General features: G+C 35.8%; 1 protein-coding gene across 4 annotated transcripts in view; it reads right to left on the bottom strand.

Annotated features, from left to right (window-relative positions):
• The window catches only part of LOC126815822 (short transient receptor potential channel 7), a 176679-nt gene that overhangs the window by 9332 nt on the left and 140004 nt on the right, over window positions 1-27343 (bottom strand). For all 4 annotated transcript variants that reach the window (XM_050541786.2, XM_050541785.2, XM_050541789.2 and 1 more), the window contains 6 exons: window positions 23855-23958; window positions 15587-15745; window positions 11203-11694; window positions 9046-9222; window positions 5182-5346; window positions 3871-4126 (listed from right to left, as the gene is read on the bottom strand). In XM_050541786.2, the coding sequence (XP_050397743.2) occupies window positions 3871-4126; window positions 5182-5346; window positions 9046-9222; window positions 11203-11694; window positions 15587-15745; window positions 23855-23958 (1353 nt within the window). The remainder of the gene's footprint in view (window positions 1-3870; window positions 4127-5181; window positions 5347-9045; window positions 9223-11202; window positions 11695-15586; window positions 15746-23854; window positions 23959-27343) is intronic.

Below are 27343 nucleotides of genomic sequence, written 5' to 3'. Positions count from 1 at the left end.
ACATTATATTTATCATTCAGTGCATTCTACAGAAGCATGAAAAAAATAGCACCATCGGCAGTATTAGAGAAAGTCTATCGATGAGATATGCTCTATAGCGGTTTTCAGGGAGTTCGACCGATATTTGTGCACAATTCCTTACTATTAGGATGTCTGATATTCTATACTGAAATAAATCATATCAATCTCCTTTTAAAATGGCAATCGGAAAAGTCGTATATGTTGTGCAGGAGGCAGGGTATGATTTGTCTTATCAAACAGATAACTAACAGATATGTTTGTACTGTGCATTTGTATGCTTATGACTACATGTGACTTTGTGGGTAGAGTAAACTGAAAAGTGCAAACGGTTTCGAAATGAAATGAAATGGGGTTTAACGTCCTACTTTCTGCTCCTAACCTGGGTTAATGAAGACGGACATACGCCATACAGTGTGCAATGAGGGAAATTTTGCCCGGGCAGCGGCACTACGGCCTACTCTTATATCGAATTCCAACTGCCAAGGGATCTTTTACGTGCACGCCAATGTGTACACGGGACCTCGGTTTTTCGTCCCAACCGAACGACTAGATAGCTGTCCTTGTCAGGCCCTCCGAACTGCATCACTGACAAGGGGGACAAACGGTTTCGACAGGTCTAAGAGTCATTAACATACTCTTCAATAGGCACACTCCAGTCATTAACAGACTCTTTCCACGGGCACACCCTGGTCTAATGTCTATAAAAATACTCTTACTTATGATTGATCGGAAGTTCTATACGAATACTGGAAGGACCCAATTGAAAAAGAATATTTTACGTCAGAGACTGTCTGGAGTATATTCATGTATGTGAGAAATGTACATTTAATACAAGTTTATATATGTATATATCACGACATGTCTTGATGATAAATCGATTACTGTATCAAAGAAAAACATTTTTAATTGCATTTATTCACAAAAAGTATAGCGCATCAGACATTTTTGTTTTACGTATTTAAGAAAACTTTGACAAGAAAAATAAATTCAAAATGGATTATTTTGTTATCAGCTGTGATCATGTCTGGTTGAGACACAGCACAAAAGATTCCCACTTGGGAATTAGTTTTTTTTCAATAGCTTCAAACGGTCACCTCGTTCTGCCATTTCGGGCAATAAAACGGAGTATTTGAACGTTAAACTTTGACTCCAACAACATTTATCTCTGACAAAATATATTGATGATTCTTATTGAGTGGATGCGTGTAAGTACATGGTGAGCCGCGTGGACTCCTTTATTGATCCGCCTATTAATCTACGGACGTGATGTGCTTCAAACCAACTGATGACTTAAATCCCATTGCTGAACCGTCTTAAACCACGACTAATACACCAGAGTAAGAACGACCCAATCCCTTCAAAAAGTACCAGTCGAGACGATTTAGGACTTCTCACGAAATTTGCTGAAGTGGGAAATTGCTGTTAAAACTGGCTTACATAAGAAGCTATTCCGGGCCTTGATTGAGTTATTCTCGTTTAATATTTCTCGTCCTTGGCTGATTGGCAATAAAACGTTTTATAAATTGCGTCTATAGCTACTGGTGCTGCCAATTGAGAAAGTTTTCTGCAATTAATGTTGTTGTATTTAATACGCATGGCGAGTGTGACTGAATGACCTTTACAATCATGTAGGTATGTCGTTGTCCTATCCTTATTAATGTCATCTGAGCCGTTTCCTAGCATCAATCACTTTTTGCTGTTTTATTGCAGATCTTTAGAAGTTTATGGTTCTTGAATAAAATATATCTTCCTGATAGGATACTTTGAACTTTAGATTAAAAGATGGAGGTGTGGTTTATGCATCGTTTGAATGTTCCATTATGGGTCAAAGTTCATTTTATTTGCAAATATACAGAGATAATTCATGATGGTCATTGTTAAGGTTCCATATCACAATAACACACTTATGCGACTCGATAGGGATAAGGTGAAATATATTTTAAATCTGAATCAATGACATTATAAAAGAATGATTTGTCTGGAGTGTAGACAGAGGCAATTCATTTCCAGCAAATTTGAAATAATTGAAGTCAAAATACATTGTATCCTCCAATGAATGACGTGATAAAACATTATTTATTTCTATATCTAAAATGCCCGAATGATCAATAGATAATTTTAAAATACTGCCACCAAAATTACAAAAAACAGCGTCTTAATAAACAAGACATTCGTGTTGATTTATGAATTCGATATATTTTGACACTAGAGAATAAATTCAACAAAATCGCTAAACTCCTTACTATTGAGGTCATTATTGAAGCATTCTTGGGAGTGAAGTTCGATAAGGAACAATCGTTATCAAATTTTGTTTATCGAAAAGTATAAGGTATTGAAGTATCGCATATCATCGAAATTAACATTAGGCATCGATTTTCGAATTATATTCTGAAACACGAAGAGTATGTACTATTGGAACACAAATTACGCTAGATGCCTGCTGCTAACCTATAGCGTGATGTGGAAATTGAACAAGTGTTAAAGTAACAAATAAGGCTATATTCTTAGCACGCACATGAGCGTAGCATATCATAGCTAAAAGGGGTGTTTGATCTAAAATAAACAACGATCATTGGAGAGAGAGAGAGAGAGAGAGAGAGAGATGGGGTTTAACGTCCACTCGACACAAACTAGGTCATTTCGCGACTAACATATGGTTTAATTTTATTTTAATAATTCGCTTGCGCGTAGGGGTCTTTAGCAGTGGGAGGAAACCGGAGGACCAGGAGAAAACCCACGAGGTTGGACAGGCAACCCTACTCCTTGTCACGTACAACCGGGGATTCGAAACCACGCCAGTTGACTCAATGACAGGCCTTATGATACAGCGCGTACGTGCTAACCATTCGGCCATCCAACCCCCCACGACCATTGGTGTTTTGAAGAATTTGCCTTGTAATAAGAGTACATGTATATATTAAGAAAGGCACAAACTATATTATATAGATGTATTATGTAAGAGATTGCAGGTCTTTTTCTGGTTCCAAATGTTACATATTTTAGACAATTATTCACATGGCAAGTTTATGTATGGATTAGAGCGCCCGCACGATTTTTGTAAAAAAAGAAATAACGATAAAAACGATAATAAACTATCTAAGCTACATCTTTACTTTGCTCTCTTCGCTCAGAATAAAGTTATTTGTATGAAATTCTTTATATATTCATTTATCATTATCTGTTTTTGAACTATTATAGATTTTATCTAAATCTTAAAGTAGCTAAGTCTCTAACTCAATATCATCCAAAATCTTCGACATTGAAAACACGAATTATTTGTCAATTCAAATCAACATTGGTCTTGTGATATTATAGAGAAAAAATGGGCTTCTGATATCCAATATTCAAGACAAAATAAACATGTTACCATTGGTACACGAATCGTGTACCATAATGCGTTTCAGCGCCATTTGGAACAAGGGACTCAAAGAACAGGGCTAGACATATTCCACAGGTCATGATAAATGGTGACGCTATATTCTTATCTGGAGAGCATGCGCAATAAATACCATCGGTGTAGACTGGAAAAAACAGACGCTAAAGAGTGCCATTCACATGAGATTTCTGGCGTATTTCGCCGAACATAGCTGATTAGAAATTACAGTAAAAACAGAAACGATTGAATGTAAATCAGTTTATATACATTCATATTACATTATTATATGCTATGCTACCCATTTTTGTCAATTTCTAGGTCCCAAATATTAGCGATTTAGCTCCTTAAAATAATGCATGTTTAAATATTGAGGTTATCTTATACCCTGAGGTAGTCGAGTTACATTGGGTATCACACACACATGTGTTTGATATTTCCAGTTCCCTAGCTAATCCTAATCATTTCGGACTTACCCATTATCCAAACAGACATCAACAAATGAATTATTTCTGGTTCAAATGTCCGCAAAACAAAGTCTTCCGGCCAAGTTCCAGATGTTGAATTACGCCACACCGAATAATGTCTATGCACAGGTGCAAAAGCTGACAAAACTTTATGTGTTGAAGGTCGTTCTGTCGCCGTGGAAATAAATATCATCACAAGAAATGTAACAAAGGACATGGTTTGTCCAATAAATTTTACACACGGATACCTGAGGAATTTACCGGCCTGAAATTAAAAAAAACCCACACACATTGATAAAAGGTGTTATAAATTGTATAAACAACACACATGAATAAACTTGTTTCTGAATACTATCAAATATTATAAACCTGGGCCCTGTTTCACGAAATTTTTAACTAAAGATAAAATCCAAGTTTTAGTAGATACTTCAATTTTGATTGGCTAAGCACTAAAATCAATATAATATTATCCAATCAAATTACTAAAATTTGGATTTTATCTTAGTTAAAATTTCGTGAAACAGGCCCCAGTAACGGTAAATCTCTTTGATCTTAGGGGTATATTCTATGCCCGGAATAACTTGCGGTCTGAAAGTCGGAGGCGGCTTTGGATATATACAGGGAAATTTGGGGGTTATTCTTCTGAAAGTTTTTCTTTAAACCTGTACCGGGTTATTCTTCCAGGGTATGTTTTTTTTCCATAAGAAAACATGATATAAGGTTTTTCTTACGGGATTTCTGGGATATTCTCATCTTGCGTACATGTAAACATCGACGGTTTATAAGCAAGATAAAGTCCTCGACTTCGGTTATGCTGGGGAAGAAAGACTTCAGAAAAAACCTTCGACAGAAAATCCTTGGCATGCCGGCCTCGGTTTTTCTTTCTCTCGGGTTATTTTCTTCAGTCTTTCTTTCCCCAGCATAACCTCAGTCTCGTGCTTTATCCCACACATAAGCACGGGGCTTAAATGAGTGCTAAATGTTGTCTACTTTAGGACAGATTTGATCATAAATTTTATATATCATGTATTTTTAATGCTTGTTTTGATCGTTGACTATAGATTCAGAAGGCGTGGAATAAGAAGCTTCGAAACGGACTTTGTCCGTGGTGCAGAACAGAGGTAAATCGCAACTAAAAGACTGGACCAAGGTAAAAATAACCCTTGGCAATCAGAATTCGAAAGTAGGTGGAAACTCCGCTTTCCGGGCACTATTTCCTTCATAGCAGCACTCTTGCATGGCATGTGTCATTCTTCTTGTCTATTAAGTCTGATTATGAAACTGATATGGTAAATAATATACCACATTACTACTACTAACCTGTGTTGTGGGTACAACCCAGTACACAATAGCCATAACAGGGTAAAACATCGTTATTAAAAAAACAATTACTGAACGGAAAAACCAGTTGGATCTTTCAAGAGCCCTTAAATCACCATACCAGATACTGACTAATCTCTGTTGACAGCTCGGGTGGGCTACAAACTAGAATATAAATAATATTTATAACCGAAAACTATAAACAACAATTGCCTATGAAGACAACCATTCAGAAAGTATTGCTGAATTAATACTTGCCCCTAAATGTGTTTAAAACAAAATGCTGGATGTCGATGCTGTAATTACGGGTACATTTTTTGGATATATAATGCGAATACTTTTAGATGAAATCGATTCTGTAAAACCGAATTCTCATCGAATTGGTCTGTTAGTCTGCTATGCAATTGGGTGTACTAAAATTTCAACCAAATGCCTGAAATCTCTAATCATTATTCCGGAAAAATGATTTTAAGTCAACTATGTCAAAAATAGGCGGAATGCAATGAAATGCAAACTTAGTTATTTGGCTGCATCATAGCTGTGTACCAACCCTAAAATGTTTTCGGTAAACCCAATATTCATTAAACCTTAAGTCATCAAAGGGTTCACAAAATCCAACAGAACGCGAACCTATTATGAAACACTGCTATATACAGCAGTCTCCGAAAATTAAAACAAAGCCGCTCAGAATGTAATTCAAAACAATCAGAGAAAGTAGATTATTCATTGATGTTTCAAAGTCAATAAAAGAACCATAATTTAGTAAATAATTAACTGTAAGCTTAAATAGATAAAGAGCTGTCCACGCATGCTTTAATAGTTAAAGGGACTATCCCGATTTGAACAGAGTCTTAAAAATAAAAGTCAGAGTACGTATGAAATTTAAGCGCCAAAACACATTGAGTCTTTTGGACGTGAATGTCAAAACTGCTTATCCGGACACGTAACCCTTTTAAGTTTTAGGGTCAATGTTTTTGTTGAGCGACCTGATAATCGATTCCCGTTCCTTTAGAGGTCTATACAGTGAATTACCCATGTGCTGTACTTGATAACGAAAGGTAAATTTCACCTACGCAGTATTTTTATAAAAAAAGTCTGGTTTTATCCAGACACCGTATAATACAGCTTGGGACACCGGTCTCCCTTAGCAGATGAAGACTGACAGGTTTAAATTGTTTGAAAGCGTATCACATTGAGTTAGTTGCTCGGTCCTAAGGTAGAGGATTTCAAGGGATTTTAACACAAAATTAAGCAGTTTTATTCTCCAAAATATTATCGGGATTGACCCTTTAAAATATAGGTAATGGGAATTTAATATATTATGTTGTTACAACGTATGAAAAGAAAGGGAGAGAGTAATAGATATCTGAGGACACTCACTTGCTCGCGCAGAGCATGTTTTATTTCTCCTACATTCTTTGAAATATGAATTTACTGCACTCTAATTCTATTCATGTACAGTATACACCTAAATGAGTTGAACTGTTATTTCAAAGCTTCTGATTTTAACATATTCTCGGTTAATCACTCAGACCTCACGCCAAACTTGACACTGTCTCCACGCCGAAACCCCTCCTGCTACATTTCTATTAATATTTACTAATATACTATCTAATTTAGGTCGTGATCGTCATAAAACTGCCACCAATTAAAACTAACATTTATTAAATGCGTTAAAGGTCGGACAGAGGGACATTATACACCGATCATACTGATTATAATACCGGTCATAAAATTTTTTTTATGAGACTTTAGCCAGCTTTAGACTGGCAAATGGCTATCTCTCGTTATGCAATTAATATTTACGTAATAAGAGGTCTTATTTCGTTATTATTATCTCCTTCTAGGTGGTAACAATATTTGATCGGTCGAATATGAGGTATTTACACTTATTTGAACACACCTGCCTTTCCTCCGATCGACTGATACAGTCACCCTCGCTGTCGTCCGAGATGTAAATTGTTCAAGAGAGAGAGAGAGAGAGGGTAGCGTCCACTCAACACAACCTATGTATATCGCTCAGTGTGCAATACATTTAGTTAATATGAGCGAGAGAGGAAGGGACGAAATGCGGTTTAAAGTTCACTTTACACGGACTATAGATCATTCTGAGACTAGCATATTATGGTACAATTTTGTTTCAACAACCCGCTTGAGCGTAGAGGTCTTTGGAAGCCGGACTAAACCGGACGACCCGGAAAAATCCAAGAAGTTAAACATATTGGACGATATTGTGCACGGGGCAGGGTCTGCCCACTCCATTTAGAACACTTAATACACAGTCAGAATTATCTAATAAATCTTGTTAATTTATCTTTCCAACACAAAGATGCAAAAATGCACGACCGCTTCCATGGTGACACTGAATGTTGATGATACGATTTAATTAATAGTTGGGTGTTGGATCTAACAAAAATGGTTGACATATAATAATGTTTGACTTAATAACATAGATGTTATTCGTGAGATTAATATTGATCATAACAAGTAATACATCATCCTCAACAACAAACAAACATTAAAGGTTATTCTGGCTCTTCCATTATAGATGACAGGCCCAGATTAGTATTTTAATATGATAATGTTTGTTGGTTAGGTTGCGGTGACTACTACCGATATAATCCAATTCTTCTGATTACTAAATGTATGCATGATGAACAGCGCCGGATAAAGTAGGGGTTGAAGGTTTTGAATTAATACTAAAAATTGATTATACATGCTGTATATGTTTGTGCCAAATCGACCTATCTATCTGCCACACTAACATACAAATTGCATCTTGTAGGGGTGATGAAGAATGACCGGAATGCGATCTATTTTACACTGTTGATACCAGGGCGCAACTGACATTTTCTGCCAGATACCCTCATGCAAGCTTAACCCGGCCCCGATAATGATAGTGTAAAACATTTAACCCATCTTATTTAATCTTTACAAAGTTATACGAATTCTACCGAAACTTCCTAAATCAAAAAAAGAAGTATGTTTGATATGTGTGCTGTGAGATGCAAGCTCCAAAGGCTCCAAATTTATTTCAGTTTTCTTAATTTTGACTTTTAACTAAACTGTCGATAACAACTGACATACATAAGGAAGCATATATAAGACAGTATTAACTGTAAAAAATTGAATACATTTAGTTGGTTAGAAAGGTTAACTATAGTTCAGCGTATTGAGACCCAATCTGGGAAGAAAATACAAATCTAAAGAAATGCCCCTAACTCAACTATAAGGTGTCAAACAGCTTCATTTGCACAATTCCGAATAAGTACCAACACATGTAGTATTCGCTCAAATTTTGTTAAAATACGATGTAAGTGCTGTAGTTAGATGCCGTATTTTCGGACCCTTGGGAGGAGTGGGGGCGGCTAGGGTCCCTTACACTAGACTCTGAAACTATACCCAAGGGCGGTCAATATTGTTAAAAACTAAAATTTCAAAGTAGTGACGAATAAATCTTTCACTGGAAGTAGTAGAAAGGTAGAAGAATTCCTATAGCAGTGCGAGTAAGCCTGGATGTCAGTGATACGGCCCGGGTAGAGCTGGAAAAAAATCCTTGTAAATAACCCTAATAATAATACCCATGCAACAAACTTGATAAGACTTTGTGTAATGAAATGGTTTAATTCATGATGCTTTTCGAGGTACCAGTTGACAAAGGGCTTATTGTTAAAACCTTTAGTGTTTCAGCCAGAGGCCTTTTTCATCAACTCAGTTTCCTTCCACTGACACTGAAACCATACCTATGGGTAGTCAATTTCAAATTTTATCCCTAAATTCAAGGGTCTATTTTCATTTAATGTTTCGACATTTTCAGTTTTTGTTCGGGATAGTTCTGACGCAAATATTTTAACCGCAACTCACCTTCTTTTCATTGTATTTTATAGCTTGGTTTAATCTGGACAATGATTCGTATGTTTCAGCTTCACTATCCGTTCCTGTTTTATTGAGAATGAGTTCCAGTTCTTCATGACCTCTGACCTTGTCTAATAATTTCACTACATATTCACTTAACTGAGCCGCTAACTCTAAATACTCATTCTGAAAAAGACGACATTAATTTGCTCAGAATAATAATAATAATAATAATATACGCTTATTTATAAGATATTTTTCAAATGTGTTTGGACTTGCTAAAAGACAGACAGATTGAGTTTAACGTCCACTCGACACAAACTAGGCCATTTTGAGAGAAAGCATTCTAATATTTCGCTTGCACGCGGGGTCTTTGGCAATAGGATATTATATACTATCACAAGATCAAAACCGCTCGACTTGATGAAATAATCTTGTATCAAGTGTAAACATTAAACCGCTTGCCCCGCATCCCCTTACCACCCACCCACCCCACCCTGATTGTCGGGGTAAGCGAGATTTCAGGACTATCAAAGTCTGTTTCAAGTTGTGATAGTAACTCCAACAATAAGACCAACAGGCAGGCATTATGTAAAATAGAAATTGGTATTTCACGCGCAAGGTCCCTTTGTCACATGGAATTAAAAGGAAGGGTTGATGAAACCATCGCTGTCCTGGCATCCTAGCTGTCCCCGTTGACAGGGCTCACTCTGCCGGTCGCCAAAGTGGCAATTTGCAATAGACAAAATGAATGAGGCGATTAAAATTTGATTTTGGCGTTGATTATATCATAACCATGGGTCGGAAACGTAATTTAAGTACGAGTGGAACAGCAACGATTCTCGAATAGGAAAAACGTCCACCGTTTAATTCATTACCGTCTCAAAAGTGCTTCTGCCCATGGCATCCTAACTGTCCCCCGTCGACAAGGCTCATGCAGTCGGTTGCCAAAGTCGCAATCTGCGATAAAAAATGTGGCGATTAATATTTGAATTTGGCGATAATTTTATTATAGCCCTGTGTCGGAAACGTAATTTAAGTACGAATTCTCGAGTGGAATAAAGGTCCGACGCTTGATTCATTACCGCCAACAAAATAATCTAAAGTGAACGACGAGTCTGGTTGTAAGCATATGTCTTACAAATGAAACTGAAATTTTTATCGCTGATTCAGATCCTGATATCGCTACTGTAGCGGAAAATAAAAACTGCTCTATTGTACAAGCAAAACGTAAATTTACAGAAGACTGGAAAATTGGCAATCCTTGGATCAGATTTGACGTATCGAACATAAATAATGAAATTATATGGTGTGCGAAGAAACTAAAGTTACGAATAGTAATAAACACCAAAAATAGTAAATCATCTCAAAACTGGGTTAATCTATTATGTAAAGAAGCATTTTGTAAGTTGTTGTGTATTGTGTATCGGTAATTGTTTTATGATAGGCCCACCTGAGAAATGAAATTATCTTTTTTCCCCACACTTTTGGTAGATAACATATTGCATTCGGCGGAAAAAAAATATAAACATTTTTTTATAAAAACATTATTATCCATTTTGGCGGAAAGAAAAATTGAAAGCCAATGTGAACCCTAACCGTCGACATAGAAAATGGAAACTTAAAGATATATATATTTGTCTCAAACTGTAGTACGTAGTGTACTGATAGAGACTTTTTACAATATATATGTGATATAAAACACAAATTTATATGGAAAATAATCACTGGGTTTTCCATATAAATTTGTGTTTTATATCATATGTTCAGTTACTAAATGCCGTATAAGTATTTCAATATATATTTGTAGTTTTTAATGAAGGCATCTTAATACTGTAGTACGTAGTGTGCTGATAGAGACTTTCTACAATATCTATTTGTAGTATTTAATGAAAGCGTTTTAATACTGTAGTACGTAGTGTACTGATCAAGACTTTTTACAATATCTATTTGTAGTATTTAATGAAAGGGTTTTAATACTGTAGTAGGTACATGAATTACAGTCTATGAAATTCAACAACAATCTACGATATACTGAATATTACCTTATGAACTTCAACAACAAAATACGAAATAACCGTGTATGAAATTAAAAAAAAATCTACGATATATTGAGTATTACCTTATATGAAATTCAACAAAAAATTACGAAATAATGAGTTTTACCTTATAATATTTTTCTACAACCGCTACTCTCCGTAATTCCCTGGCCAATTCAAATGCCGTCAAAATGGGATCCTTACTGGACAGAGAAATATAAGCACCACTAGCCAAACCTTTATAGGCATTGAGTCTCGTCTTCGCCAAACGAAGTTGGTCGAATTCAAGCTTATTAGAACATTCTTGACAGTGACAATAATAATGATGAGGCTTGGGAATGGTTTCACCTCTCAATAACAATAACTGGACAATTTCAAACTGATTTCTCTCTGCCGCTAAAATTAATGGAGTTATATCCGAAGAAAATGGCGAGTCCTCGCTATTTGTGTTATAAAAGTAGTCCGTTTCACCGAATCTCTTATTCTCCTTTTTGATTTCTCGGTATTTATGGTGTTTAAGGATTGTCTCTGCGATCTGTTCATGACCTGCACTTATAGCCTGTAACAGAGCCTCGTGGATACTGGAAATATTACACCTGTCCAGAAGTAATTCACAAACCTGAAATTTAAAGAAAAATTGGCTTATAAAAACACAAAGCATAAATACATAATAATGCACTGCACGTATAATTTCCTTTTGCTTTGTTTTAAAAATCAATTACTCCTTTCCGAAATGATTACCATCAAAGGTTTCCCTTGGGATTCAATACTCCCTTGTATTTTGTATATCAAATTGGAGAATATGTTAATAAAATCAATTGGTACATTGACTGAAGTATGCGCTACCTTAAACATGATCCTGAACGGAATATTATTGCAGCTTAACGATTTCGATTAAAAATCTAGCTCACTTGAACGCGACATTTGCCGAATTTTAAACCACATAAAATGACCGAAATAAAATCTATGTGCTAAAAGCAAATCAAAGAATTGGAAATATCCACCATGTAAATCCTTCTTAATTACAAAAGAAGGCGTAATGTCGTTCAAAATGGCGCCTTCAGCTTGATATTTTTATACTTCCTATTACAAAAACTCTCCAATGATTTTAAAATGACTAGAAATAAAATCTGTGTGCTAAAAGCAAAGCACTGCATCATTGCAAATCTCCTCCATGTAAATGCTTCTCAATTACAAAAGAATGTGTAATGTCGTTCAAAATGGCAGCGCCTTCGGCTTCGTATTCTATACTTCCTATAACAAAACCTCTCCAATGATTTTAATAAATATCCCCAGAAAGTTTGACAGTTGGTAACCCGAGACCGTACTCTTGACAATTAATGGCAAATCCTAGGGTGCTTATAGCCATTAGAAATGACAAAAGACAACCCTCGCCATGATGAAACGACCTCTTCTATATGTCAGTATTTAATAAATCATAATAAATGAAAGAAAGTAAAATATTTATTAAAAGAATATTAGAATCTATATTTTCAAATTTTACCCCCCCCCCCTTCTGCTGATATATAGCATATTTCACCAATTCTTGAGGAATGGAAATGCGACATAATGCGAAAATTCTGGGCTTTTTAAATCTGAAAGTTTCGGCGATTATCAAAAACGTGGACTTGTTTGTTTCCTAAACGTCTCTTGAGATCGCAGTGCATCTTAACAGTGTGGTGTTTGTCTTGTCCAAGGCTGATCCCGATCACAACGAGCTTTGTTACGATCCAATACGATCTGAAGGTATGATCATGGTTGACTAGTTAAGACCTGATAGGATCACAACGATTACTCAACAATTAAGACCACGATTTCAATCGTAGCGCGAATCGTTGTAGTGGGAACCTATCATTATCTGCAAATTTTATGAATTAGCAAATTCGATTTCAGTGTTGTTGTTTTTGTTCTGTTATTTTGAAATAAACTACGATGATACGATAGAAGCACCAGGGACTCCTATTGTTCATTGCTGCTCTGGTAGTCAGGATAAAAATCGTATTGAAAAAGTTGACAAAATGAATCAGTTGTAAGGTGACCTTCCGAAAGGCAGTTTAAAACAAGGTTACACAGTTTTACCAGCTGCTTCAACATGGAACAAAAATACACTGTGTCCTTCATGACACCCGTCACCTTCACAAAGAATCAAATTATAAAACATCCATATAAAACCAGTGATATTTTCCTCGACTGAATTCCATGTAAATACTATTTCAAGTGGATAGGGATCTATGATCTCAATGACAAACCATAATAATGCAATTTGATGATTTATTTTAAAGATAAAGAAATAAATATATAATTATCGCACTAAACGGTATTTTCATTGATCAAGTACTACTTTCAGTGACATGTCATTTACATTAAATTGATTTTATATACAAGATAAATCGTTTCATAAAAACATGGTACACGTGCTATTTTGCAAACTGCTCGAAGTCTATAAATGGAATAAATGCAACCTATTTTATAACGTCTAAGTGTATAATGATTAAGTGTATAATCCACCACGATGTAATAGTTACTCAAGTCTCCTAATGTAGAAATGGGTGTTTCCATTGTCATATACTATTCAAAAAAAGTAGGGGATATTTGATTTTGGGGGCATAATACTAAAATATGCAAATGACGACGAAAAAAGTCACTATAGAACCTAACAGAAGAAACATTTCCAGTTACATGTGACGCCCAAACGCACCAATAGCTACCGCATGGAATGCAGGTGATGCTTGGGATCATCATGGGGGTCCAACCAAAGATTTGCACGACTCTGACTTTGAATGTTACAGTCATTGTGGCATTGAATTTCAGGGTGGAAACATCAGTTTAATTGTTTTAGTGACCAGAAAACAAATTTTGATATGCGTCGGCTTACCCAAAATGAAAGGTTACGTGCCCTTGGCATGCTACAGATCGGCACAACACAGGCGGTTGTGGCGCGGACGATGAATGTTTCTCAGTCTGTCATAAGCAGGCTATGGTCCAGATACCGTGATACACAATCTGTACAGGACAGACCACGCTCAGGTCGACCAAGGGTGACAACTCAAGCCCAGGATCGATTTATCCGTACCTTGGCCTTGAGAAATCGTGTCATCATAGCAAATCAGATCAGCGCTCGTCTTCAAACAGACACTGGTGTGAGAGTGAGTGGCCAGACGATTCGGAATCGACTGCATAGGGGTCACCTTCGCGCCCGACGTCCTCGCGTGATCCCTTGTTTGAGAGATCATCACATTCAGGCAAGACGTCGTTGGTGTAGGGATCGTCAACACTGGGATAATCGACGCTGGAGCAATGTGATGTTTTCAGATGAGTCAAGGTTCACTGTTGATTTTTTGGACAGACGTAGGAGGGTGTGGCGTCGTCGAAACGAGCGCTTTCAAGACGTTAACGTCATCAGACATGATCGATTTGGGGGTGGTTCTGTTATGGTGTGGGGAGGCATCACTGTTGCTGGAAGAACGGCTTTACATGTTGTTACAGGGCGTGTTACAGGCCAGTACTACCGGGACAACATCTTGGCAGTCCATGTTGTGCCGTTCGCACGACGTCATGGCCGCCGTTTCATCTTCCAGGATAACAACGCAAGATGTCACAGGGCCAGGATCGTTACAGGTTACCTCCAACAACATAACATCACCACATTACCTTGGCCAGCACTGAGTCCCGACCTCTCCCCCATCGAGCATGTCTGGGACATGCTTGGACAGAGGTTACGTCAACGTCAACAACGTCCTGCCAATGTCCAAGAACTTGCTGCTGCGTTGCAACAGGAATGGGACAATCTGGACCAAAATGACCTTAGACGTCTCATTAGGAGTATGCCACGTCGGATCAATGCTTGTTTGGCAAACAGAGGAGGATTTACCCGTTACTGACTTGGTTGTGATGCTGTGGTAACTTTGCTGTTTGACCCCGGGTATCATTTTACCCTTATAATGGTCAGTCTGTGCCTTACTTCGTCTAACGATCATTTGGAATAAATCGATGAATGTGAACTTCATTTCATTTTGTCATTTGTTTCTTCGTCAGTTTCATTAGGTGACTTTAATAACACTTAAAAATCAAATATCCCCTACTTTTTTTGAATAGTATATATCTATTGTAGATTTAATATATACATACTTGCTTTAATAAAAAAAATTATAGTCCTGTAAATGATTGACGCGTTTTCCTTATCATTTTTTCGCTTGACTAAAAATTCAAACATAAATCACTGTGATACCATATTTACAAAACAATTTACATCCCAGATTACTCTTTCTCAGACAAATCTGTTGTAGCAATCTGTTAAGTCATGATATTATTAACTGCAAATATATATATTTTTTTTCGTATCCTTGGATTTTGTGATTTTATTTATAATTTATTCCCCTCATTTAAACTAAATCAAGTGAGAAACTAAATGTCTACATTCGTGTATGAGATTTACGAAAATATAATTTCTAAAATACAATTATGTGAAACACTGCACACACAGATCTATATTTACTTAATAGTATACGTACCTCTAAATGTTCATTACCAACTGCTAGTCTGAGCGGGGTTCGTCCTAAAATATCACTGAAGTCGACATTAAAACTAGGATTGTCCTCAAGAATTCTCTGGACCGTTGGAATATCACCAAACTCAGCTGCGTATATAAAGTCTTCTTCTAATGTCGTCAGCTATAATATAATAAAATTTTAAAAATATAAACGTTCAATAATTTGAAACTTGAATTGTCCTCAAAACTATTCTGGGCTATTGAAATATCAACAAATACGACTGTAAATAATATCTGCTTTTATAAAAAAAAAATATCATATTTTGTAAAAGTTCAATATGGTGGCTGAAAGCGTCCATTTAGATCGGCGGGTTTCTAGATACAACGCGAGAGTCGCCGTTAAGACAGAACGACGAAAAAGGCGCCGATCGGCGACTTTTTCGTCGTACTAGCTTAACGGCGACCCGCGACTTTCACAACACGAGAGTCGCCGTTAAGCCACGCGACGAAAAAGTAGCCGAAAAAATCGGCGACTTTTTCGGCGACTTTTTTGTCGCTCTGGCTTAACGGCGACTCTCGCCTCGGAAGTTTATAGTTAGTTACATGCGCAATGGCTACATTTTACACACACAGATCACCAAATATTTCTACGCAGTCACCCACCAATGTAGGGCGAAAGTTATTTTTAGTCTTTCTCTCCCTTTCTCTTTTCCCCCTTTTGCATGGCGATTTTTGGTGTAGAATCGAAGAAAGGGGTTTTAAAATACATTTTCTGCCAGGTTTTGGTGAATATTCATGATTTTGAGAGGTCGGTTAGGTTGAAATGTAGGGCCGAAAATTGCATGTTTACTTGTCTCTACTTCCAGCTTGTGTATTTCAAGTTTTTCATGGTGAACCTCATACATGCTTTTGTGTAAGAGTTTGCCACATGTTGCTCCATCTATGGCAGAAAGCGTTCTACCCAACGAAAATTTGGGAAAAAGTTAGAGTCGGTCTAAGACACGAGAATTAACATTAAATCAATGGGGAAATATTTAGTGATATAAAGACGTGTACATTTTAAATCTAATTCCAGTGTAACTAAACAGGTTTTGAAAGTACACGTGTCTGTAACACTCATAAATTTTAATTTGCCCTAGTGTCACTGAAAATGTTGATATAGCTCGACAGCCCAAAATCTCCTCCATTCTGATTTTATATACAAGAAGTAAAATGTAGCCATTGCGCATGTAACTAACTATAAACTTCCGAGGCGAGAGTCGCCGTTAAGCCAGAGCGACGAAAAAGTCGCCGAAAAAGGCGCCGATTTTTTCGGTGACTTTTTCGTCGCGTGGCTTAACGGCGACTTTCGTGTTGTGAAAGTCGCGGGTCGCCATTAAGCTAGTACGACGAAAAAGTCGCCGATCGGCGCCTTTTTCGTCGTGCTGACTTAACGGCGACTCTCGCGTTGTATCTAGAAACCCGCCGATCTAAATGGACGCTTTCAGCCACCATAGTTCAAGTCTTTGAGAGATTGTTTTTAGAAAAGGGGCGTTTAGAAAATCGAAATTAATGGCGAGTGGGTAAACGTTATAGTTTTAAACTTAATTATATGCCTCAAAAACTATTAATTACATGTGGTTAGGTCTGCTATACCAATAGCTGTAACTGAAAGTCTCAAGGAAACCAAGGTTTGGGTTTAATTAAATGAAACAACACATAATATAAATATCGAGGGGTGTCTAGGTACAGGCTTGACTTCATAATTATAGTGTATAGCTTTATGGATAACATTCATTAGGTTTATTAACTGGAGCGTTTCAATCGGGGTAATCTCGCCGTTAAACAACACTAATACAATGTTATCTATAAAGCCGTATGTAATTATATACCGATTTCAGGTAATGTCCTTTAAAGCTTTGATACTATAGCTTATATCTGAAATATTCACAAATATTTTTTAAACCCATGTTTTACAAGATCGGTGTGTGCAATTTTCAAAGATGAATGTTGAAATTCAAAGTTTGTGAAGATGTTTTCAGGTAAATAGTGATATAAGTACACTACAACGGAATGATTCGTCAAAGAACTTCCTTGCGCCACAAAAGTCATCAATTCAGATGTTTTTGATAAAAGACCGTCCGTGGCAACCCCCATCATCAATTTTGCACCAGCAGTTGTACTGGATACATAGTATCCATCTGGCGTATTTAAACATCTATTCAATCATATTTCTGGACCGCCAGGTACCACACGCAACCCATACTCAAACGAGCTTATAAACATCAGCAAACACGATTCCGATAACATTACACTCACTAGGGTTTATAATTACAAGCCCTAATCTAATAATATTATAACACCACCAAGCCCTTATCCAATAATATATTATAACACCATCAAGCCCTAATCTAATTATATTACACTCGCTCTGGTTTACAATTACAAGCCTTAATCCATAACATTATAGCACCGGCAAGCCCTACTCCAAAAAGAGTATAACACCAGCAAGCCCTAATCCATAATATTATAACACCAGCAAGTACTAATCCAATAATATTATAACACCAACAAGCCCTAATCCAATAATAGTATAACGCCAGCAAGCCCTAATCCAATAATATTATAACGCCAGTAAGCCGTAATCCAATAATAGTAAAACACCAGCAAGTCCTAATCCAATAATAGTATAACACCAGCAAGTCCTAATCCAATAATTTTCTAACGTCAGCATCAAGCCCTAATCCAATAATAGTATAACACCAGCAAGTCCTAATCCAATAATATTATAACGACAGCAATCCCTAATCCAATAATAGTATAATACCAACAAGTCCTAATCCAATAATATTATAACGCCAGCAAGTCCTTATCCAATAATAGTATAACACCAGCAAGTCCTAATTCAATAATATTATAACACCAGCGACCATAATCCAGTAATAGTATAACAACAGCAAGCCCCAATCCAATAATATTATAACACCAGCAAGCCCCCATCCAATAATATTATAACACCAGTGAGCCCTAATCCAGCAATAGATATAACACCAGCAAACCCCAATCACATAGTATTAGAATACCAGCAAGCTCTAATCCAATAATAATATTATAACGTGGTTGGGGGGGGGGGCGATATTATGACCTCGGCCTAATATTGCTTCCACACTCATGAACAAGAAATACATCATGTAATTCATAGGAAACTGATGGTGTTTTGATACAATAAAGGACACGGTCGGTGTCAGTCATTATCACATACGTAATAGAACTGGTTAAACACGTTACAATATAATTTTAATACAGAGATCATTGCTACGATAGATGTGTAACGAAGATTTCAAGAAACGGAAGTGACGCAAAATATGGAAAACAAGAGTGTTATCCTTTTATATAGCTGGCTGACTGAACTAACGATCGATAGTAGATACACGACCGAATTTCTGCTCACTGATAATTCCTTCGAAGACCATAAGTTGTTATATGAGACTATGGGAGGATATCTGACAATTCAAAAAAAATAATTGAATGTCACTAGATAAGAGAAAAATAGAAAAAAAACCGTTACTTCAGTCAGTTATATAGAAGGATAACCCTTCTTTTCCATTTTTTGCGTCACTTCCGTTTCCTAAAATCTCGTTACGCACCGCACCTGTCGTTGCAATGATTTCATTTTGCATTCACATTACCATTAGCGAAGTAGGGTGTCCGCAATTGTTTGCTTTGGGACTACGCCATTCGTGTTGAGTACATAAGCTTTTAACAAATCAGTTTTACATTTTAGGATTGCATGCTATCTTTTTATTAAATTGTAATCCAAATCAATCAATATAAAATGTATGTTCGTGCACATCTGTTGCCAAGTCCCACCGGGCAATTGTGTGAAGAGAATACAATAGTATAGATTGTATCTTGTCAATCGTAGCCTACTAAATGACTGCCAGTTTACGTTTTTCCTTTATAACGACACTATTCATCCAAATTAAATATATCACACGAGGGATTGTAGCTGTGATCCACAGTGTACTATTATCACTTAAGGGTTTGTAAGTGCAACATCAAGTTTAATAATTGTTACACTTTGCAACATTATAATTCTAGGGATCGATACAAATGTATAATTGAACACAAAATTGCAATCTCATTATAGTCATTTTGCGCACAGAGAAACTTTGTGAATACGTCTCTGCCATGAATGACCGCCATATTGAAATAAATAGTGTACTGATACATTATGCGTTTCTGACCCTTTTCATACACACAAAGACAGAATAAACAATCTCAATACATGTAAAAATGGAAGGGGGATAATTCTCGAAGTATACCTAGTGCTTTCGACTAAAATCGTCATAATGGGAATTAAAATGTCGTTCAATAAGTTTCGTGCCTGTTGTCAAGCGAAGCTTATTGTAGTCAGACAAGGTTAAACAGGCATTATGCAAGAGTTATTTCTTCATATTGGCGATCTCTCTTTAGTACTTGGATGGCCGAATGGTTAGCACGTGAGCGCTGTATCATAAGGTCTACCATTGAGTCAGCTGGTGTGGTTTCGTTCCCCCGGTTGTACGTGACAAGGAGTAGGGTCGCCTGTCCAACCTCGCAGGTTTTCTCCGAGTCCTCCGTTTTCCTCCAACTGCTAAACACCCTTACGCGCAAGCGAATTATTGAAATAAAATTGAACCATATGTTAGTCCTGAAATAACCTAATTTGTGTCGAGTGGACACAAATGTTATATAAACTATTCATTAGACATTTATTAACCAAAATCAACTCTAGATGTCATCGGATATTACCGGTTTTAAGTAGATTACAACGTTGCGATGATGATTTAATTTAAAAATGTGGAAGCGAGTCTTAGCCTTGAACAGCCAGTACGGTGGTTCAATCAATGCACGCATCTTGTCAAACCTTTAATGGCTAATATCTTCGCTTAGAATAACGTAATTTGTATGAAATATTCAATATATTCATTTTGCATTATCTATCTAACTATTATATCAAGAACGGCCAACTCTTTATCTAAATCTTATATAATGTATCTTTAAGTTTAGTATGCATGATAGTTTTACTTACTCCATTTTTCTTTAAAGCTAATTTTGATCCCTCGGCCCATATTTGAACCCCTTTAATCTTCCGGACCATTTAGTCACTTTAATAATCTCAGCGTATTCAGATATGTAATAAAACAATTGGTCAATTTAACATGATTCTACCAATGAACAGTTATTTCCTCTTACGAAAAGGCATCTTTTCCAGTAGGCATATCACTTTAAAGCTTAATTCACGTGTCATAAAAACTATCAAAACATCTGTATATATTCATGTTGCAAACTGTTAACACTCCCATTTACCGCATTTCTGACATTAGGTATCTAACCACACGTCCAAGAGATGCTCTTCTATTTAGTTCTTATCCACATCCATACTAAAACATACATATTGAAGATCGTCACACTTTTTAAAATCTTCTTGATTCACGTTTTCAAGTTTTAACTCCTGGAAAAATCATATATAAGTCACATAATTCTCCAGAATGACAACCGTGACTCATTTTTATATATATATATATATTTAGCTTAACTGTTAATAAGTCGCCAGTTTTCAATTTCACACATAAACACAGAGCTAATTATATATTATTAAATTAAGGATGACTCAGATGGTTTTGATAAAACACTCCAGACACAATATTAATAAGCATACTAACGATGGGATAACAGAAAAAAAAACAAATATCCTTTTCGTTTGATTTCAATTATTTCACACACAACTTAAACGAGTCTGTACGAAAAACTGCAAACGACTCTACCGACATCGTTGCTTCCAATGTTTTTGGTTTCAAAGTAATGGTTTACATTTACAATTTAACTAATCGATCCACTCAGTCAATAAAATGAGTGGCATGAGTCTGATATAATATAAGCATATTGTGTTGTTTATATGTACGTGAACTCATGGGACTGATTTCTCTCAGGCTGTTCTATTCACTCCCTTGTCAACATTTTATACCAATACTATTTATCTAATGGATGGATTCTAATCAGGTATGAAACACAGCTGTAAGCTTGTCTGTGTAATAATCTTTCAGTGTAAGTAGTGTATTGTTCTAGTAATATTTATATCTGTACACGCCCTAAATTATGTGTGTTTGTTTCCTGGACACTTACGTAAAAGAACAGAAATCTAATTAAAATGTACTTTATGATCAATGGAATTTTGTTTTATTTAAAGCGCATACAATTAAATATATGCGACCCATCTTTTCATGATGACACGATAGTATTGATTGTGTTAATAAGTATTTAACCTTCCTATCAACATTAATACCTATGGCAAACACGCCATTAGCTTTTCATATAATATAACAAATGTTCGTGGCTTCCGCAATTAGTAACCACACGTGCATCGCCCCCACACAATTTCAAAATTGTTAGTAATAATAAAGGGTATTAATTAAGAAAATGAAAAAAAAAAATTATATACATAATATATATTTACAAAGGGCTCGTGTTAATATTGAGTATTAATTAAAAAGTTAAAAATGTACCGCGATGCTTTGAATAATGGTAGCCTGATTTTTCTAGTTAAAATAAAAAGGCAATGCTATAATGGTCTCTATCGTCATTTTGGCGTATATACATACACATTGAGATTTTAAAACAGAGAAATTCAACACCTCGTTTGACGTCAATTTTTATTATGAATTAATACAATGACATTGTGATTCAATTTCATGGATGCAAAGTATTAATTGTGATATCACATAATGTCTATATCATTATCTCGTGCTTTGAGTGCCAATCCTGTCCTACATCTGACGATAAAGCCGAGAAACCTTTCTCATAAAAATTGTTGATTTACAACAAAAAATATGTAGCTGAGCAGGGGGGGGGGGGTGGACCCCCCAAACCCCCCTCTGGATCCGCCCCTGTTTCATAACTCTCTATCAGATAGAATCAAAGTTATCTTGTCCCAAATCATCGACCAATGAAATTGCTTAGCTCTGGTTAGCTTTAGCTCGAAATGTTAATCATTGAACTCAGTTATGAACATCTACATCAAGTTTAAACATTTCTACCTCAATTAAAAGCAAAGTTGTTATGTTCCAAAGTCTTGACCAATCAAATTGCTTATCACTCCTTACCCTAAGCAGAAAATTCTCATCATCGAACTTCAAGGTAATGATATAATGAATCTATGCTTGGGCCTCGGAGTTTCATCACTCTCACTTAATTATAACCAAAGTTATCGTGCCCCAAAGCATCAACCAATCAGATTGCTTTTCTCTGCTTACCTTAAGCATACAATGTTTATCATCAATCTCCATCAAGGCATTAACCTAATGAACACCTACAACAAGTTTGAAAATTCTACCCTAATTAGAAGGATAGTTATTGTGTTCCAAAGTCTCGACCAATCAAATTGCTTATCGCTCTGCTTACCCTGAGCAGAAACTGCTCATTATTGAACTTAGTCAAGTTTCATCACTCTCACTTAATTAGAACTAAAATTATCGTGTCCCAAAGCATCAATCAATCAAATTGCTTATCTCTGCTTACCCTAAGCATAAAATGCTCATCTTCGAACTCCATCAAAGCATTGTCCTAATAAACACCTACACCAAGTTTGAACATTCTAGTTCATTAATCTATAGCGCATTTAACGTATCGAAATGACCAGCATATTCTTTCTATATTTTTGGTTATGAAGTTAGAATCAATGATATGAAAGATAACGATATTGTTTCAGCCATCATATTTCTCCATTCCTTGTCTTAGACCCTATGTCCTGTTATTGTCACAATATTTCATAAACAATTTAATTTGCGTTTCAGAATAAACTTATACCACAGCTAATATTTTGGCAATGGAGAATAATTAATCAAGACCATAATATTATTTTACCTATGCGTTCTTTAGCACAAATCCCTGCCATCCATATTACTACACATGGACCATATCTTGAAATAAAATGGGTGTGTTGTGCCCGCGAAATGGGGACGACTAGGGTTTTTACCTCATCGTACAGGCCGGTAAAAAGCAACTGATTTTATACTAAAATCCTGAACGACGCATTGTAAAACGAATAATATAGAAACTAACATTTCCTTTTTTATCATACTAAGTATTTCATATAACTTTGTGCTGGACTACTGTATTTGATTTTCATATCCCCAATATAGAAAACCGAACAGAGAAAATCAATACAAGAACCCCCCCGCCCTCCCGCAAAAAATCCCATCAACATGTTCCTTTTATCCTTGACCTTACGAACCTGAAAGCAACATGAATTCTACAGGAATTAACTTACAGATTTCGCGGATTTATCTCCTAGATTAAATCTAGATGCTGTTCTTTTATCGCGGGTAGATCTTGGAGGCATGGTACCATCTGTCGGCTGCTCATTGTGTCGAACTGAAATTACATATCAATAAAACATGTTAAAACTTCATTAAACAAACATATGCTATAGAATATGGTCTGGCTTAACATCGCCCCGAGGTTTAAATTGAGCAACCGCTTAGTTCTCTGTGCAGAACCACAAGCAAAATAAATTTGAACACTGCGTTTGCGTAAAATGGCCATCAAGTATCTAACCTTTATGATATTTTAATCACAGTTGCATCAGAATATGGCGCATCAATCGGTAGATCCCAATGCATTATCTGGGTTTCTTTTTGGTTCATTTTGCCCATAACTTTAAATTCCAAACTCTAAGCGAACCGCTGAATAAAATATCTGAAAAGGACTCGCTATTCACTTACATTTTCATTACGGTCAACTATTGGGCAAGTTTCTTTCTTCAAATACATAGCAATATTAGTTACTTTTATTAACTGTGTTAAATCTACAATGACAGGATACAGGTCAAACCCCTTTTAAACGTTTTGATTTCATTTAAAGTAGCTAAGTCTCTAACTCAATATCATCCAAAACCTTCGACAATGAAAACACTAATTTTTTGTCAATTTTAATCAACATTGGTGTTGTGATCTTACCGGAAAAAGGTGGGCTTCTGATATCCAATATTTAAGAAAAAATAAACATTTTACGATTGGTACACGAATCGTGTACCATAATGCGTTTAAGCGCAATTTGTAACAAGCTACTCGAAGAACGAGGTTAGACATATTCCACAAGTCATGTCAAACGGTGACCCCATATTCTTATCTGGAGAACATGCGCAATAAATACTATCGGTGTAAACTGGAATAACCAGACGCTAGAGATTGCCATTGGATTGAGACTCCTGGGGTATTTCGCCGAACATAACTGCTTTGAAATTAGAGTAAAAACGGAAACGATTGAATGTAAATCAGTTTATTTACATTCATATTACATTATTATATACGTTGCGACCCATTTGTGTCAATGTGTCGGTCCCAAATATTAGCGATTTAGCTCCTTTAATAATGTATTGTTCAAACTTTCCGAATCCATTAGCTGATAGTGTCTGTTGAAATTATCACAAACCAGACCATTGAATATAGTCGCTATTTGATATGTATGTATTTGCGTGACTATACAATGTTAGCCATATAGAGCACTATTTAGCTCAATCATAAAGCGAATCAGATGTCCTCGAGATCACGTACATTCAATAAAATATTATTTAAAACTAATTTCTAAAGTGAAAATGAAACAGATAAAAGACAAAACGTCAACAGATTTTTACCAAAACATAGATTTTATTTTAAAAATAAAATTACAAGTTTCCTGACGTCACAAAATGCTTTTAATGGTTAATATGACAAACGTTCCAATATTATTACCCCCTAGAACTAGAAGGGGATAATAATATCGAAATAAATTCGCCTATAAGGAAGTAAACGGCAATTCGCGATTTCAGACAAAATTTCCCTTGGAAGCATTGACATTAAGTAGGGGGAGAAACCCAGGGGGTTAGACATGTGCTTTGTTACGTTAAAGCATGGGATCGAAACCACAACCCTTGTCTCAACGGGAGAACTTAATGTTTAAAGCGGTTCTCGGATATGATTTATTACACCATAACATCAACCGCTATATGACATATATACAGCGACATATCCGATTATACCATGTATGGGTATCTGCCAGAAACAGAAACACATGCCCGCAAGCAACTAATTAGTGTTGAACGCTCTAAAGTTTAGAAAATAATTTAAGTTATTCTTTCAAAGCTTAACACCAATTTGATATTAGATCCAAAACTTATAAGGTTTCAGGGGAAGTTGCAGCAACAAAGTCAAATATGCGAATAATTCATACACTAGCAGTAAAATAAATAAAATAGGATAGGCACTTCTAAATACCAACACACGTAACTAATATTGTAACTGAAATAGCTTATAGCTATTAATATATATATATATATATATATATATATATATATATATATATATATAGCAAAGTGGTTTAATATAGGCTAGGCCTGTCCACCAATCCTTATTCAGATACAAAACTGAATAAAAAGACTGTTTATATAAAAAAAACTGTATGATTATGGTACTTCTAAACATATCCAAGCAATACCAAATCAAAGTAAAACTAGTCTTGTAAAACCTAAGTCAGCACTTTAGTATATAATGATTAAATCTAGACTGTGCACTTTCGGAATGTCTATTACACCATTATTTTCTTTTTCGCAAAAATCATCTGTGCATAGTAATAATTTTATAAATTATTCCAACACTTAAAACCGATTAACAACTTTTATAAGTCTGGACTGCGAATTTGTCAAAATGATCCGAGTGTATAATTTGCCTAACGACAGTACAGAAAATATCATTTAACGTGATTTGGCCTTGTCTAGAAATATTCTATGAAAGGTCAGCAACTTATAATACAAAATGACCTAACCTTAACTAGGGGTCACTCTTACGATAATAAGGTTAGTAAAGAAAGGATGCGTTCTATCCATTTATCAGTGTATTGATTGGGTTTAGAAGTAATCTGAAGCAAGACGAATCCCTGACAAAAACGACAATCTCTTCTACCACTCAATCTGTATTTACCAAATCCCAGAAATTAGATCAACTCTGCTTCTTTCTTTGTCAGTCAAATCTTAAATCTGACAGAATTTTAATCAATCTTACTAAAAATAACCAAACTTGAAGCATTCGAGAAAAAATGAGTTTCAGTCTAGATTTGGTTCTATTGAGATTGAGTATGGTTGACCGTGTCTTAAATCGTGTAGAGGGTTACTTAAGTTTGTATTCACGTATTCAGACGTTTCTTGGCTTCCTTTAACGCATCCGTACATGCAATTGGCATTTAGCAGTTGATGTTGACATGAATCTAAAATACATCGAATTTAGCTTCCGCCAATTTAAAAATAAACATTTAGCTGTTGGCATATATTTAAATGTAGTGAATGGGGGTGTATAATCTGGAATGTTGACTGAAAATCAATGACTGGTGAAATAAATTTTAAAAGGGTTGTGATAGAACATTTGCCTGATGAATGATTTAAAGTACAAAAACCATCTCCGTTTCTAAATCAAATTCGGTCTTTTGAAGAGTCTATTGCCCGAAAAGAATCCAAATTAAAATTACACAAGGATAAAACGAACGTAAAAATGAGTGACTTTAAAACTACTGTCCTCTCTAAAACATTTCCTTCAAAATAAGGCCAAAAAACCCCACAATATTGTTATATATGTCCAGTTCCAGGTGTAAACGAAAAAGAAGCATTATATTTCGTCTTTCTCGGGAGAATACTGCCAGAAATTAATCCAAATTAAACGGTCATATCGTAACATCATGGTAATTAATAGGGTGCTTATAGCAACTTAAAGGTCTATATTATTTGATTGTG

Source organism: Patella vulgata, chromosome 3, assembly GCF_932274485.2.
Source record: "Patella vulgata chromosome 3, xgPatVulg1.2, whole genome shotgun sequence".
In the NCBI taxonomy this organism is placed as follows: domain Eukaryota; kingdom Metazoa; phylum Mollusca; class Gastropoda; family Patellidae; genus Patella; species Patella vulgata.
This window is presented reverse-complemented; position numbering and strand designations above follow the sequence as displayed.